Here is a 17,534-nt window from a genome sequence, read left to right as displayed (position 1 = left end):
TTTAACAACTGCTTTCCTTTGCTTCATTTATTTGTTCTTTTAACCATTATCTATTAATTTCCCATTATGTATCAGGTAAGGCTCTGGATACTGAGATTATGGTGGTAAATAAGCCAGTCAAGGTACTTGCTCTCATCAGCTTCCAATCTGGTTCAGGAGACAGATATCAAGTAAATGAGCAAATAAATAAACAAGAAAGATATCAGATAGTAGATGTATGAAGAAAATTAAAATAAGGTGATATGGTGGAGACTGAGAGATCAGGGAATATAAGAAGAAATGTTTTAACTGAGATCTGATTGACAATAATTAGCCAGCCATGACAAGATCAGAAGGAAACTCTTTCCAGGCAGAAAGAACAACTAATTTTATTTATTTAGGCTGCGTTCGGTCTTCGTTGCTGCACGTGGGCTTTCTCTAATTGCGGCGAGCGGGGGCTACTCTTCATTGTGGTGTGCAGGCTTCTCATTATGGTGACTTCTATTGTTGTGGAGCAGGGGCTGTAGGCGCACTGGCTTTAGTAGTTGCGGCATCTGGGCTCAGTAGTTGTGGCTCACAGGTTCTAGGGCACAGGCTCAGTAGTTGTGGCGCACGGGCTTAGTTGCTCCGCGGCATGTGGGATCTTCCTGGACCAGGGCTGGAACCCGTGTCCCCTGCATTGGCAGGCGGATTCTTAACCACTGTGCCACCAGGGGAGCCCAGAATAACTAATTTAAAAGCCCCAAAGCAAGAATTCTAGGGAGAGATGAAGAATTTAGTTCTGTGTTTGAAAGAGAGTGGGTGATGCATAGCATAAGACAAGATGAATCAAGGAGGCGAGCAGAATCAAATAATTTAAGACTTTGTTAAGCCAGGAAAGAATTTATATTTTGTTTAAAGTGTGATGGAAAACTACTAGAACTTTTTTAAACTGGCTATTGTGTGAATAATGAATTTTTCATAGTAAGAGTAAAGGCTAGGAGTCCAGATAGGGGGTCACTGTGGTGATATATGTGAGAGAGAATATTAGCTAAATATAGGAGGTAATGCAGATGGAAAGAAACAGACAGTTTTGGGTTACATTTTTGAGGCAGAGTTGACAGGACTTTCAAACTGATTAAATGTGGGTAAGAGGGAAGGAAAAGAGTAAAAGATAGCTTACTGACTTAAGCAACTTGCTGGATGGTAGCACTATATATTGAAATGTAGTTCAGAAGGAGTTAGTTTCGGGGGTATTATGGTGACTGCCTATTCATCCCGTGGCTGAAGGAGAGATCCTATGCCCTAAATCATAGAAGGTGGTCAAATATACAACACTGACACTAGACAGATGAGATCGACAATTTATTAGTCATGTATTCTCACAGCCTAGGGGAAGAGGATAGCACATGCCATGCCAGGCCTAACAGGTGTTTCAGTCAGGGGCACAGTGAACCAGAAGGGGCTGTGGAAGGCAGGTCTTGTGGTAACAGGAGGGTCAATTGCCCCCTGGTTCCTGCAGGAGGATATGATTGCTTGCTTAAATAATGTCATGGGTTGGCAGCCAGGTGAATTTGTTAGCTTGAGGGGACCAGGTTGTGGCAGCTAGTTCAGCTGATAGGGAACTAGTCAGGTGGGTAACATTTTCCACTGGGTAGGAGCATTTCTGGCAAGAGCAGGGAACTCACAGCTAGACCTTTTGGCTCTGTGAAACTCAAAGATGTCAAGGCAGCACTTGAAATGTTAGATCTTATAATACAGCAGGGAAGTCAAGTTCCCTTTGGTCATATTTATTTTTTTTGCGGTACGCGGGCCTCTCACTGTTGTGGCCTCTCCCGTTGTGGAGCACAGGCTCTGGACGCGCAGGTTCAGTGGCCATGGCTCATGGGCCCAGCTGCTCCGCAGTATGTGGGATCTTCCTGGACCAGGGCATGAACCCGTGTCCCCTGCATCAGCAGGCGGACTCTCAACCAATGCGCCACCAGGGAAGCCCGTGGTCATATTATTTTTAAGATGCTTGTGTTAAGATTCCGTCAAAGTGTAGATGTCAAATTGTATATACACATCTAGAACTATGAGAGGTCAAATTTGGAAGTAATGATTTAGGAGATACGGGTATTTAAAGTGATGGGTCTGGATGGGAGAGTATATTGATGGGGAAGAGAAGGGGGCCCAGGACTTAGTTTTGGATACATTTCCACACTGAGAGAAGGAGCGTCAAGTAGACTAGGAAGAGTAGCTGGTGAGATAGAAAGAAAACCAGGAGGCTGAAGTTTCTTGATCCAAGAGAAGCATCCCAAGAAGGAAGAGATCTCTGTGACAAACGCTCCTGAGTTGTCTTGTTTGTAGTGAGGTTATCTGTTTTAAATCCAGTGATTACTTATCGTACAAGACAACTCAGGAGCGTTTGTCACAGAGATCCGTTCCTTCTTGGAATATGACGAGGGTCTCTGTGGAGTTGTGGGAAATGGAGAGGACATTGGATATTCTTTGTTGGTCCTCATTTAGAGTTTAGTGAAACTGGTAGTGTCTACTGTTCTCTAGCCTCTAGTTATTGTTTAACGTTGACGACAGCAACAAATTCCCTGTGGAATCCAAGGCACACAGATACAGTGAATAAGCATGGAGTTTCCTTCCATAGGAAGTTAGTCTCATCTCTCTTTCAGAGATCGATGTACGAATTTGTGGGTTGGGTCTTATCTTATAAGGCAAGTATTTATCACCTGAGAAGTCACAACAGGCAGAGGTATAGCAGCCAGCACATGGTCTTGCTTTCCTTTCATGTCATACTCCCTCAATGTTTACTCTGGAGCCTTGATAACCTTCTTTTAGTTTCACAAGCAAGACAAGTTCCTGCTTCAGAGTGTTTGTATACACTTTTTTCTCTGCTTGAAAACAGAATCTCCCATTTCTTCTGGATAATCTCAATAGGATCACCTTAGGTTTCTGTTTAAATGTCTCCTTCTTGGGAATCCTCCCGCCCCTCTCAAATGAGGTTTCTCTGCTATGCATTCTCACTGTGAATTTTTCCTTCACAACTCTTCCATGGTAATAATTAAATTGCATATCCATGTAATTATTTGAGTACTATCTCCTCCACTTGACTCTAAGTTCTATGATGTCCTAGTTTCTGTTTTGTTCTTAATGATATTTCAAGTGCTTGGCACAAGTGCTGGTATAATGTGAATGAAAAATAAGTATTTTGATTATTGTCTTCTCAGTCTTAAGTGGAAATGGAAGAGATTCATTCAACAGTAAGGATAGGGACAAAACCCATTCTAAATATTTTTTTCATTTCACCTTATGCCTAGAATAGCTTTTTAAAAAATTGAAGTATAATTTACAATGTTGTGTTAGTTTCAAGTATACAGCAAAGTGATTCAGTTGTATGTATACATCTATTCTTTTTCAGATTCTATTCCATTATATGTTATTACAAGACATTGAGTATAGTTCCCTGTGCTATACAGTAGGTCCTTGTTGTTTATCTACTTTATATATAGTAGTGTATATATGTTAATCCCAAACTCCTAATTTTAGGATAGTTTACTGGAATAATTTTATTGAAAATATTAATATGTACTGCTGAACTTCCGTGTTGAACTTCACCCTTTAAAAAATCTATTTAAAGTTTGAACTGTAATATTGAATTAAAAAATAATAATTCCAAGGAAGACTACCCTAGTTAATATAGTCCTTTATCACAGTTATTTTATCTATCTCCCATCTATCTTTGTAGCTATTTTTATATTGCATCTATCTGCTAAATATTAATAACTGACAAATATAGGAAAATTTTATTGGTGATGGAATAGTGTCTCAGAATTATTTTTTTTGTTATTCCATGGACATGAGTATTAGTAATCTACTCTTGAGCAGTAGAAAAGGTTCTGAGGAAAGGCACTTTGACCCTGGGTCCATTACCTTTACTCCATACATGGTCCTTACTCCAAATTTAACTCATTCTGAGCTTGATGTCATTCCATTCTTGATCTCTGTACCTTTATTGCCTCCACCTTAAGCCCTTTATCTCTTTATTCATACCTGACTCTCATCTTTTCCTTCATTTCATCCCTGACCTTAAGTAGTTAGTCTCAGACATGGAGTAAGCACATCTGTTTTAGATATTAAATGGCAATAAAAAGAAAGCTGAATATTTTATATTAAAGTCTTCCTGAAACAAAAATGATTGTGTTAATGTTGTTGGGTTAAAATAAAATGTTATGTATCCAATAGCTCCAACAACTTGTACAAATAGTGTAAAATAATTAAAACTTTTTTCATTACTTGTATTGATTTAGGAAATACACTGTACACTGAGTTTGATCCGAAACGTTACAGACAGGAAATGCCTTGATCATTTGTAATCAGATTAGTGTCCGTTCTTATGACTTTGATGCATGGTTGGAAGAACCTAAGGAGGATGTGAGGAGGGTGCTTTGTGTGAATCTAAATTGATGTTATAAAAGGTAACTGGCTCTGCCTGGCAGAAGTAATTTATTATTTGACATTGTCAAGCCTCAAGATAATTTTAGTGTTGCCTAATGATGTACCATTAGCTTTTTTTACTTTTAACTTTGAAAATAATTTAGCAGTTAGTGGGGAAAAATGTGGATTTTTTAGTCTCCTTGGCCCTTACACTCTGTTCTCTATGCATGACTTTTTCTTCTCTTTGGAAAAGAGATTTATCCTTTGGGATTCAGTTCAAGCCCCACTTCTCCTGTGAAAGTTATTCTCTATACATTTCTTTTTTCCTCCCAATTTTCCCTGGCAGACAGAGGTGCTCTCCCCAGTCTGTTCCCAAGGCACCTTATACATATATTCTTTAATCACTTGCTATAATGTAGTGAAATTATTTGTTCACAAATGTAACTGGGGCTTAGCATTTTGAGGATTCAACAAGATAGATTCAAAGGAATAGATGCTATATTCATCAACAGTGCCTTAGTCATAGATGAGAATTGTCCAAGGAAAAACATATAGAGAAAACTAGTAAAAGAAAATGACTATATTATAACCCTTGTCCAGATTCCATGCTCAATCAATTTCCTGAATAATTGTTTCTCCATGTAGGAAGCTAATATGCTAGTTAGCCAATATTATGATATCTTCTCCAGTTGCCTAAGAGATTTACTAATATTACTTAACTAATCTGATTTAGAGTCAACTCTGGGACACCACAGGCTTAGAATAAGAACCAGGACTGACATTTATTCCTTGGAATAACTAGACCTCAGAAGATGTCTCTCCATCTAACTGGTCATGATCTTCTCTGAAAATACTACACGTTTTGGTGTTTGGTGGTAGTAGTTCATCTACTTCGAAACCACCAAATGCAATGTATACTACCCACACTTTAAAGATTACAATATCAGAATGTGTCAGGATTTTTTGTTTCCTAAGATTGTATCAGCATCAGAGACAGACATACATAGCCTTTACTGTACCAGGTTTATGTGGCTGGATCTCACAAACTACTAGTCAAAGGTGTAGGTAGCTTCTGGAGTCAGATTCCCTGGGCTCAAAGCTTACTTTCACCAACAGCAAGCTGCGTAATTTGGGGAAGATTGCTTAAATATCTGTGTTTTAATTTCTTTACTAAATTAATAAATAAATATGGGGATAATATTCTACTTCATAAGGCTGTGTAAAAAATTAATAAGCTATGCATGATTTAAAAATACAGTCTAAGTATTTGGTAATAGAGGGTGAAGCTGATTGAAGATGATGATGAATATTATCTGCTGAAATAAATGTTAGCTTTAAAACATTTTTTACTAAATTGAACACGATTTTCTCTTGCCTTCACACAAATGTTTTCTGTTGAAAACAGACAAAATAAACTGAGTAATTTCTCAGTCTACATGGCAAGGAAATCCTTATGTCCTTGGTATAATATTATGGGCTATTGTGAATGTTCTATGCCCTAATAGTCTGTATACACTCACATTTTCTGAGGGTGATCAAAATGATAAAATGAAAGATTACGGTTGTCTCAACTCTAATCTGAACAATGAAATTTCATATGATCACTGAGGGAGGGGTATTAGCAAAGCAATTATATAATGTTTAGATAATTTTTAGCTGCTTTCACCTCTATCCATACAGGGCTATCCTTAATAGTCTGCTCTTCTGTTATCATATGAGGTAGGTGGACTACATTTTATACTTGACCATGATCTTCATGGACTCTGACAGGCATAAAAGTGAAATGGTTGATTCATGTTTGCTGGAGTTCCTTTGATTCCTGAGAGAAACCACGAGGTGAAATCCAAGAGAACTTAAGCCATAGAGAGGAAGCAGCTATCTCTTTGAACTTGAGATGGGGTGATAGGTTTTTCAGCCTGAAGAGAACAGCTAGCATGTGTACTTTAGTTGTCATACTCAGGGTCAAAAGAACTTTCAAAGCTGTTGCTTGATTTTGGCTCACTATGAATCTGGAGCTCCAAGTCTGAAAGGAGGTTTCCCATAATCCAAGGACAAAGAAGGATACTTCCTATAAAATCCTTCTTGTATTCATACTTACAAAACCTAAAAACAAAACTTTCTGAAATATTTAAATCTTCTATATTAAAGGTTTTGTTCTTCAACAGTTAGACAAGATGTTAAAACATTTGTTAATAACCTAAGAAAGTACAGTACCTTTCAGTATGTAAGTGTAAGTGATCGAATTGCAGAACAGAATATTAAAGGAAAACTTCTGCATAGTTGGTGAAAAATAAGTATAATTATTAATTATTTCATATGCTCATACTCTTAAGGAGTATTTTTACTTATTTTGTGTTTTAACATCCATAGTCAATAGTAAAGGAAGCTAACAATATCTCATTTTTCCATTTGATTCTATACATATGTTTGTGATGCATGTGTTTTCAGATGACAGCCATTAAAATCAGATACTGAAATACTCCACTGCCAGGAACACACAATACTTTTCCTCTAGAAATCCATCATTGCAAGAACCAGTGCCTGCTGTGTGCTTCTATTCTTCCCTTTTTTGAATTTAAGTTTGTAGTTATATTTATTCTGTCCCTTCTCCACCACTGTGTGTTGGATGTGGGGTGGGACAAATGGCTTGTCATTTTAGATTGTAGATCACAGTACCAGGAATAACCCCATGCAGGTCAGATGAAGAGGGCTACACACCACGTGGATATCCTGATCTTTGAGCTGGATGCAGTAAATGGGTGCCACTTCGTGAGGTCTGCAATGGGGTGTGTAGGGAGTACATTCTGTGTTGAGCACAAATAGTGCTCATAGACATTTAGTGGTCAGATGGGTCATCTGTGTCTGCCCAATATACATATTCTATACATATTTTTCTATACATATATATTTATCTCTTTTGACAGTGCACATTCTTTCTAGTGAAAGGCCACAGGTCCTCTGGGGAAAGCCTTGAAGGGATACTTATAATGTATACTTGTGGTTGTGTTGCAAGGTTCTTCCTCAAGGGAAACTGTCTTCCTCTTTCAATGAACTATGAACATAACCGATGTTGTCATTCTGCAACCCACACAGTTAAATTTTAGGAGTAATTTTTAGTCATATCTGCTCTGTGGTTGCCTAAAATAAGAGGTTATTTTAGGGCCCTCTTATAAAACTGATGGTCTTCCAATAATTACTTGTGATAAAAGTTTAAAGGCCTAAGCTCATCATTTCCTCTGTGTATGTTTTCTAGTATATATATTATTAGAAATACTACTACCTCCCCTCCTCAGTCATTGTAGTTAATAATCCCACAATAAATAAGTACAGCTGCCATTCAACTTCCCAAAGTCTTGCCTTCAGTAGGCCTTTCATCCCAAGTAACCAAAGGTGATAATTTAATCACAATGACATTGCATGCCATTGATTATTAATGCCCAATTTTCCATTGATTGGGGGTTCAGATGGTATTCGAGATCAAAGACATAATTAAACTAAGCCAGAATCCAAGAAGCCCAGTAAGGAAAAGGTAAATCACATTAGGTATTTCAAGCAGAGGTTTTAGTTCCACAGATGTTAGAAGTCTGAAAGAGCAAAAATCAGGTCTTGATACAATGCAGAAATACATACTTGTTGTGGAATCTTGGGATACAAAAAAGTAAGAGGAGATATTGCTGGACTCTGAGAACTCAGGAGAGTGACCTCAGTGGCCTGGTGCTTGGGACTCTGTGAAAATGTCATAGACCTTCTGGTGAGGGAATGTGGTGTGGTTGGTATCTGATCATTAAAGGGGCACAGTACAGTTGCTACTGTTATCTTGGAGGGTGCATGGAAAGCTAGTGCTGGGGGTGTTGAAGAAGGTAGAGGTTTGCTGCTGCTGGAATACCACTGACCAGAATTTCTCTCCTTCTACACTCTGAGTTCCTTCTAATGACTCCCATTACAGAACCTAACAGAAAATCAGGCAATAAGGGAGTCTGGAGAGTGTATTTTACAAAATACCAGCCCTGGCATCACAGTGAAGAGTGTACACAGGGGGCGTGATGGTATGAGACAGTAGGAAAATGTCATCTGACATACTCTGGCATTGAGAAATGATGGCTTTATGAAGAACTTCAATCTCCACTATACCTTGCATCAAAACTTTTTTATTCACTCATTCATTTAATGATTATTTAATGAGCCCATTCCCTAGTAGAACTTGTACATTTATTCAGGGGAGTAGATACTAAATATAATGAATAAGTTATATGGTATTCTAAAAAATGATTAATGCTGTGAAAAAATAAAGGGCAAGATGGAAAATTGGGAGGAATAGTTTGGGGTGGGGGTAAGGATTTGCTGTTTTAAATAAAGTAATCAGTATTAGCCTCACTGGGCAAAGATTTGAAGAAAATGATGGAGTTTGTCATGCAGTTATCTCGGTGGACAACATTCTAGACAAAAGAGATAGCCAGTTCCAGAGTCCTGAGGTTGTAGCATGCTTGGCATTTGCTAAGAAAGAAGTCGATGTAGATGGATCCATGGATCTCAGTGAGCATGGAAGAGAAAAGCAGAAAAACTAAGAAGGGCCACATCACTAGGCCGTTGTAAGGATTTTGGCTTTTATTCTGAGTGAAATGGGAAGCCATGAGAGGGTTTTAAGCAGAGGTGAGAGATGATGTGATGCAGTTTTAAAAGAATCTCTCTGGTTGCTTTCTTGAGAATAAACTTTAAGGAGAACATGGGGTGGAGGCTATTGCAATAATCCAGGCAGGAAATGATGGCAACTTGGACCATGTTTGTAGCAGTTGATATAGTGTGAGTCAATAGAACATTGGATATCTTTTAAGAGCTTAGAGGATTTCCCAATGCTTTAGATGGGTGGTGAGCTGGTGAAGATCTCTTGCTCTTTTCTCTCCTTCCTGCTTCTTCAATGAGTTGGTAGGTTAGGTTAGGGAATGCTTGTATCTAAATGGGATTGAGGGACTGAATCAAATAAGATGTCCTTGCAGCTGGTGGAAATGGAGAGTCAGTGTGGGTCATTGCTGCCACTTGACCTGGAATTGTCCCTGAGCACTCTTCCTCAGAGCATGGGGGAGGAGGCCCTGAGAGAGCAGTCAGTGATGCTGCCAAGGAAACCAGAAAGAAAAATTTCTGCTTTTCCTCCGTCATCTATTATCTTCTGCAGTTCAACATTTTTATTCTTCAACCTAAAATGGCTGCACCTTTCCTAAGAAGTGAGTTTAGTTTCACATGTCTGAAGCTACTCCTTCTCTTAATTGGCCATTTCTAACCCTTCACCCGTATAGCTTTCCCTGCTCAGGGCCCATGGCCAGATGGCAAATTTCCAGAACACTTATGTAATCCCTGAGATCTTGTGGGGACTCTGAAAACAGCCCAGGGCTCAGGGATAGGAGACTATAGGCTCCTTATGCCCCTCAAAGAGCTTTGGATGGGGGCAGAATCATATGGGCAGCGAGGGTTTCTTTAATCCCCCCATGCACACAATGATACTAATGATGTTTTTGAACATTTATGTAATGTTTGCCTCTGCCTTATTCATGCAGTAGTTTATTCAATCTTCACATTAGCACTTTGAAGAAATTATTATTTTCTCTTTTTTTATTGATGAGTTAAATGAAGCTCAGTGCAGAGAATCACTTGCCCCAGGTCCCCCAGCTAGCAGATGGTGGGGCTTGGGTTTAAACTGGAGTCTGTCAGTTGTTATAGCTCTGATGCCATGGCTCTAAGATGCTCTGCTCTATACTCAGCTACATGCACTTTTCAGTCTGTGTTCCAATTAACCTGCTGCTGCTAACTACTCAGAATATTCTTCTGCAGTTTGCTACCTTTGCTCCCCATAGATGCTTTTTCCGAATCAAGGTAATTTAGGAAAGCTAGACATTTTTATGAAGAAAAATAAAGGAGGAAGCACAATATAGTTTTGAGGGATGGTTAGGTGAGTGTGTTTAGACAAGGTAGGATGTTCCATAACATATGTTTTGGAACATATGTTCCAGTAGGAAAATATTGACTGCTTTTATTTTTAATATTATTTTTAATGCTTTTAAAGGAAAATAAAAAAGAAATCAAATCTGTTACATATTACCACATATACAAAGGGTAATGAATGTACTAAATCTACTCAGTATAATTATCACAACTTGAAAATACTTTATTCACTAGCTACAAACATTATATACATTTATTCTTATGTACACAGAATTTTTGCCAAGCTGTTTTACAACACACAGTTACTGAACTTGTTCAGAACTATTGGACGTTATTCTCCATTCCTGCTTGGCCTGAAGGAAAATATTACAACCTGGCCAGTGTCATGCTTGGATTTTCTTAACTTTTGGCACACGGACAAAAATAAATGGGAACTCAAATTGTTACTGGTAAATGTGAGAAATTGTTATAATTTTCCTGCCTTTGTAGTTGATGGAGTAAATTACCAGACACTAATCAGAAGTTTTCTGATGAAATTCTGCACTAACAAAAATCAAATTCAAATTCTGAGCTAGGCAGCATTGATTTTTCACATTTATTTTGTTCTTCTGAGGTATGATACTAAGCTTCTTGGCATTCTTCTGTGTGCATTGTAGGGGTGGAGTTCACTTTGAAATGCATAGGATCTCTGTTTATAAGAGACTGGCAGGATCTGGAAAAGAACATGAATTTGGCTACTGGGTCAGAAATGTCATTGTCATGAAGTTGGGAGATAAAAAAAATGCAGCAGCATACTGAGCTTGCTAAAAAAAATAAAAGATGTTTGATTGGATTCTATAGTAATCATGTTTGCTTTAATTTTTTCCCATGCAGGGAATTTCAAAAACACTTTGTCCAGATGCAAAATAATGAAAATACAATGTTTATTATTTTTGTATTTAAAAACAGTATTTAAAATGATGCAAGGTTTTTTGAGTCTTTTAGAATTCTCTCAAAATAGTTTGTATTTTTCTGCTGTTGATCTAAGTACAAAAACACCTAGGATGTTTTGACCATCTGCCTGGTATTTCCAGCCACTGTTTGCCTACAAACAGTGAAGAAGATTCACAGTGAACTTGAACATCAGAGGGTAGAGTGAATTTTGGAGGCAAATTCTTCCAAACCCTGACAAATATGAAAATACTGGCATAGCTTTATTTAACATGACTCCTACTAAAGCTGGTTTCCATGTGTATTATTCTACAGTTCTCAGTGTCAAAATTCAGACAAAAGGACTAAAATCTTATCTCTTTCATTTTTTCATATTGTATTCATTCATTTTATTATTATTACTTTTCAAATTTTTGAACCTAAAATATTCTGCTTCATGAGGTCTTGGTTTAAGAGTCATGAGTATTAACTAAATGATGTCAGTTTTCCCTAAAACGTATTAAAGATACTCTCTGGAACTCAGGTATTTGCATCATGCCAGAAGGATGATACTTGGCAAGCAAAGCAACAACAACAAAAAGAATACAAACAAAACAGCTGATTGGAGCAATATTTTTCCTTAGATGTCCTGCTAAATTATACTGAGTTTCTGTAATGTGTGAAGGCAGGAGTTATGTTTTTCAGGTGTATTAAAGTATTTTTTTTAACATCGTTATTGGAGTATAATTGCTTTACAATGGTGTGTTAGTTTCTGCTGTATAACAAAGTGAATCGGCTATATGCATACATATATCCCCATATCTCCTCCCTCTTGCGTCTCCCTCCCACCCTCCCTATCCCACCCCTCTAGGTGGTCACAAACCACCGAGCTGATCTCCCTGTGCTATGCAGCTGCTTCCCACTAGCTATCTGTTTTACATTTGGTAGTGTATATATGTCAATGCTACTCTCTCACTTCATCCCATCTTACCCTTCCCCCTGCCTGTGTCCTCAAGTCCATTCTCGACGTCTGCGTCTTTATTCCTGTCCTAAAAGACAACCCTCAGAATGGGAGAAAATATTTGCAAATGAAGCAACTGACAAAGGATTAATCTCCAAATTTTACAAGCAGCTCATGCAGCTCAATATCAAAAAAAACAAACAACCCAATCCAAAAATGGGCAGAAGACCTAAATAGACATTTCTCCAAAGAAGATATACAGACTGCCAACAAACACATGAAAGAATGCTCAACATCACTAATCATTAGAGAAATGCAAATCAAAACTACAATGAGGTTATAACCTCACACCAATCAGAATGGCAATGTCAAAAAATCTACAAACAATAAATGCTGGAAAGGGTGTAGAGAAAAGGGAACCCTCTTGCACTGTTGGTAGGAATGTAAATTGATACAGCCACTATGGAGAACAGTATGGAGGTTCCTTAAAAAACTAAAAATAGAACTACCATACGACCCAGTATTAATGTATTTTGGTGAGGGATGATTACATTGATTTTGGGGGCCAGACTTCATATTCCTATTCTACAGCTGAATATGGTCCCATGTATCTAGAACGTTCATTAATGCTAGTCCCACAATCATTTATAAATTTAAGAAGAAGAAATGTTTGCTTTAAAATATTAGGCTTTTTCTTGACACTTTCACATTATATGATAAGCATTTACATATTTTGGAATGAACACTTAAAAACATATTCAACGATTAGGTAGTAAATGATAATACATTTGCTTATCTAAAGCATGCATACAAGCTTCACAGGCTTTATTGCACTGTTTGTGGCAACTCTGTAAAGGCCGCTACTATTTCAGCGTTCAATTTTGAATTTAATTCTTTGAAGTTCTTACATACATTAAACAGACTGTATGTGTCTGCACACTTGCATGTGTGTGTATGTATGTATGTGCATCTACTTGTTTGTTGGTGTAATCAGAAGAAATTCAGCTTAAACACATATGATGAGGGGTGTGTAGACTTTTTTAACACCTTGTAACAATTTAAATATTTCTGACTTCAGGTCCAAAACAGGGGGTAGGATTGGAAAATTTGATGTTGTTGGAGCAATAGACCGTGATATTCTCTTAAAATAATTGCTTTTATCTTGTACTTAAAAAAAAATAGGAGGTTCTGTATTGATGGAGGCATAAAAATCCAGGAAAGTGTTATAGGTAATTATTCTAGCTGGATAGCTTTAAAAATCTGACTATTTTAAAGGAGAAGTCTGTACTATACAACCACATTCTCAGGAGGTTTCTGCTTTCTTGAGCAGGAGTGACAGTATCCCTAATTCAAGAAAAGATGGTTTATAAGCACTGAGGTCTGGAAGATAAATTCTACGCTTAATGGTGTACCTTGTTTTGTTATGGATTTCAGAAATGGGTCAGTATATTTTTGCTTGTAGTAAAACAGATGCTTCTTTAGGACCATTAGCTCATTTCTTTCTGGAGGAATTTCTGAATTATCTAAGCAGACAAAAGGAAGGCTCTCTCTGTGGAAAGGTGTATATGATTCTCGTTCACCTGGTACTATTTCACATTTATCCAAGTTTGGTCCAGCTTTCTACTCTAACAGTTGATTCAGCTTTCTACATCTTACTTGATTTACCTATAGGCACTAATATACATATAGGCAGTACATAAACTTTTTGTCCTAAGGCTTTGCATCTGAATATATTTTCTGATACTTTCCCCTAGTCCTTACTCTTTTTTCAGTGGGGGAAGGGGAGAGAATAAGGGCACTGTACAAGTATTAAGTTGACATCCACCTTAAACTTTTTCCTGGGGTTATGGAGGAGAAACACGTTTCCCTTTGGAGCTAGTAGATGTTCTTGTCCGCTGTCATAACTATGAATTACTATCTTTAATTCTTGCTAAAAATTGGTAGTCAGGGGCTTCCCTGGTGGCGCAGTGGTTAAGAGTCCGCCGGCCGATGCCGGGGACACGGGTTCGTGCCCCGGTCCGTGAAGACCCCACATGCCGCGGAGCGGCTGGGCCCGTGATCCATGGCCGCTGAACCTGCGCGTCCGGAGCCTGTGCTCCGCAATGGGAGAGGCCGCAACAGTGAGAGGCCCGCGTACCGCAAAAACAAAAAAAAAAATTGGTAGTCAGAGATTCTTCCCTTCTCCATTAGAAAGCATCTTTAGTGTTTTGTAATCTACCTATCTTTTAAAAAATTTTTAAAATATTTGTGAAAAATAAAATAGGGAGGATCAGAAGGATTTGCTTTGTCATTTTAAGGCCCTAACTTTGTTTCTTAGCTTTTGGCGCTTTAATATATGTAATGGTCAAAAAGTAAATAATTATTTTTTTTTTCTTTTGAAGCCACTTTCCCAGATAAAAATGTAAAGAAAGTAATATGTACAGATGCCTAATAATTTGATTAGATTTCTTTTTCAGTTACATTTCTTGGAGAAAATCTTTAAATCTCAAAAAAAATTTTATTCCACAGAATTAGTTCTCTTTTGCAAAGATTTTCATTAACTTTTACTACTGGAGGTTAATTTTCCATCATTCTAGTGGTAAAATTAGTCATATAACTTTTTTTCTGTTTTATAGCTATAGATGAAAACATATCATTTTATATAGGTTTTGTTGTAATTCATTCACATAATTATATTTTAAAGGTTCTTTAATCTTTTGGGAAAATCATATGTCACCTTAGGGTCACAAATGTATATTGCAATTTTTCAGTGAGAAAAATGGAACATTCTACAAGTATTTCTCAGTATATTTTTCTGTTACATATAATAATTCAGTTTTCAAAGAATAAATTTAAAGGCCATTTTACTTTTGAGGGGGCAAATATCTGAATAGTGTCTTTGTTACACTTATATGCTATCTTTCTCATTTGAAACATAGTTGCCTGAAAATTACCCTTCTATTTTCAGAGAGTATGTAGGACAGGGCTGACGGACAATCAGGAGGGTGTGGGCCTATGGTAGCACCATTATGGCCTCACCCTACTCTTTCAGCTGAGGAAATGGATTTAGGAATATTCATCCACAGAAGTATAGGGTGAGCTTATGAAACTTGAAGTGGTGGAGGCAGATTTGGAATTCTGGCGGGAGCAGCCGTTGAAGCTTGGGTCTCTTGGAGGCAGTCTCTTCTTCCGACTGGATTTGGTCTTATCCACATCATTGGGGTCAAACACCACTGTCATGGACTCCATCCTGGTAACAGTGTACAGGCTGCTTTGCCGAGTCGGGTGAAACCTGGTGGTCTTGAGCTCCAGCTCATCATAGCTAGAAACTTTGATGAAAGGACACCAGCGGAATGCTCTCTTGAAGCCAGCTCGAAATCTGAGAAGAAGCAGGCCATGGGAAGAAAAAGTCAAGTTTTCAAGTGGAAATTTCCTTCAACTGGTGCAGACAGCCCTACTTAATGCAGTTAAGCCAACTCAGTTTTTAAATTTAATTTTCTAGTCAAACTCTTAGAATCTATGCCACAGTATTGGTACTAGTCTTCTACATTCTTCTTGTTTGAATTGAATCTTAATTTTCCACCAATGAGAAGCAAGTCATCATATAGTAAAAGCACAGTATCACTAATCAATATGCCAAAGAAAGAGTGTATGTTTCTTCAATAATTTTATACATTTACATAAGTGAATTAAGTTTGCTGGGTAAGGCACTTAAAAATGACATATTTGAAAATAGCTTCTTACAGAAATAATTACACATTTATAAAGTCTTATTTAATATTAAAATTAATTGCTTATCTGGATGGTTTTTATCTAATCATATATGAAAGTGCAAAATCCTTGGCTTTGTAAATCATTACATGAAGTTGATTAAAAACAGATGTACTGCTTATGGGGAGGTTTGAATTGATATATGGCTTATGCACTTACTGAAAAAAAGTAAGAATTTAGTAGTTTTTAAGAAACTTGAGGAACGGTGTGGTAGAGGTCCAACTGGAAAGCGAGCTTAGGATTTAGGTCATGTAGTTACTTCCATGAAATTCAGTTTCTGCTTGTGCTAAACCATATAGGTTTATTAAGGAAATTATTGACCCTATGAAACTTAACCCTTCTCCTACATGTGCTGACCTTACAACTAAGGTGTTTTTTATCTGGAAACCACAGTTTACCTTTTTTTTTTCCCAGTCTTAAATTGAACTGTGAATATTTCTACTTTTCTTTCCAACTTCACTTTAAAAAATAGCGCCCCCTCCACCAGAGGCTGCACCCTGTCTAACTCGCTGACCTCATTATGCTGGAAGGAGGATTGTCATTCTTTTCCTTAGTGTTGCTTCTGTTGCTCTCACAACACCTTCTATTTTGAAGTCTATTTACCAGACATCCTTTTTAATAGAGTCCACTCACATATGCCATCATCTCTCCGTCTGTGCATTTCTACGATGTGCCTTCATTTCTTCGAGGACTTGAGCACATTTTCAACTCTCCTCCTTTAATTAATAACAGGGCATTTCTTTTTCTTTGGCAAGTATAATTCTAAAGGGTTTGGAGAGAGAATTTGGCCTATATAAAACCCACCCAGTTAGAATCCCTAAAAGCGTTGTTTTGAAGAGGTAATTGTTAAGGTGAGCTCTTTCATTAAATAGGGAGGAGTCTAGAAAAATATCTAGCTCTGTGCTCCTCTCAGTGAATTTCTCAATTTTCCTTCCTTTTGAATTTTAAATGTGCATCAGGGAGCTGGAACAGCATTATATGCTTTCACTGAAGTCAGAAGTGAAAAGGAGCTTGCATTTGGTAATCTTGTGTTTACCTCTTATTCAGACAGCAGTAGATGATGGGGTTGTACATGGTTGAGCTCATTGCCAGCCAAAAGCTAGCCAGGTAGACCTGCTGAATATATTTCCACCTATTTAGTTGTTGATAGATTGCAGTGAGGATGAAGTAAATATGATAGGGCAGCCAGCAGATGGCAAATGTCACCACGACAATAATCATCATTTTTACAACCTGGGAAGACAGAAAGAGGTCATTTTTGGCAAATATAAAAGTCATTGTATCTATTAGTTCTAATAGCCTACTGCAAATCATATTTTTCTGCCAGTACAGTTAAATACATAGCATGCCTAAGAAATAGTCAATGTATTAAAAAATGGCAAGATAATATAAGGATAGTTACCTAAGGTAAGTTTCAAGAAAGCGTGCTTGTGTCACCTAGTGAATGGGTGGCAATCACTCAAACAGAACCAAATATACTTTAATTGGCTTGAAGAAAATACGTGTTTATAAAACATCAAAAAGCCTGGGGGAGAAAGAAGCAAGAGCTAGGATTTGGCTGTGCTAGCCTGAACTGTAAAATAGTGAAGACATT

The 17,534-nt window shown here is 37.6% G+C and overlaps 1 protein-coding gene and 1 long non-coding RNA gene across 2 annotated transcripts in view; one reads left to right on the top strand and one right to left on the bottom strand.

Moving 5' to 3' along the window:
* The window catches only part of LOC307185862, a 232,214-nt gene that overhangs the window by 194,554 nt on the left and 20,126 nt on the right, over positions 1-17,534 (top strand). The window lies entirely within an intron of this gene.
* The window catches only part of TACR3 (tachykinin receptor 3), a gene marked incomplete at its 5' end in the record, with an annotated part of 57,044 nt that continues 54,721 nt past the window's right edge, over positions 15,212-17,534 (bottom strand). The window contains 2 exons of the mRNA XM_079920421.1: positions 15,212-15,548; positions 16,977-17,173. Coding sequence (XP_079776547.1) covers positions 15,236-15,548; positions 16,977-17,173 — 510 coding nt within the window. The 3' untranslated portion in view covers positions 15,212-15,235. The remainder of the gene's footprint in view (positions 15,549-16,976; positions 17,174-17,534) is intronic.

This window comes from Stenella coeruleoalba (genome assembly GCF_951394435.1).
Source record: "Stenella coeruleoalba genome assembly, chromosome: 4".
NCBI lineage: Eukaryota > Metazoa > Chordata > Mammalia > Artiodactyla > Delphinidae > Stenella > Stenella coeruleoalba.
The sequence above is the reverse complement of the archived record's forward strand: the minus strand, read 5'-3'. Positions and strand labels throughout refer to the sequence as shown.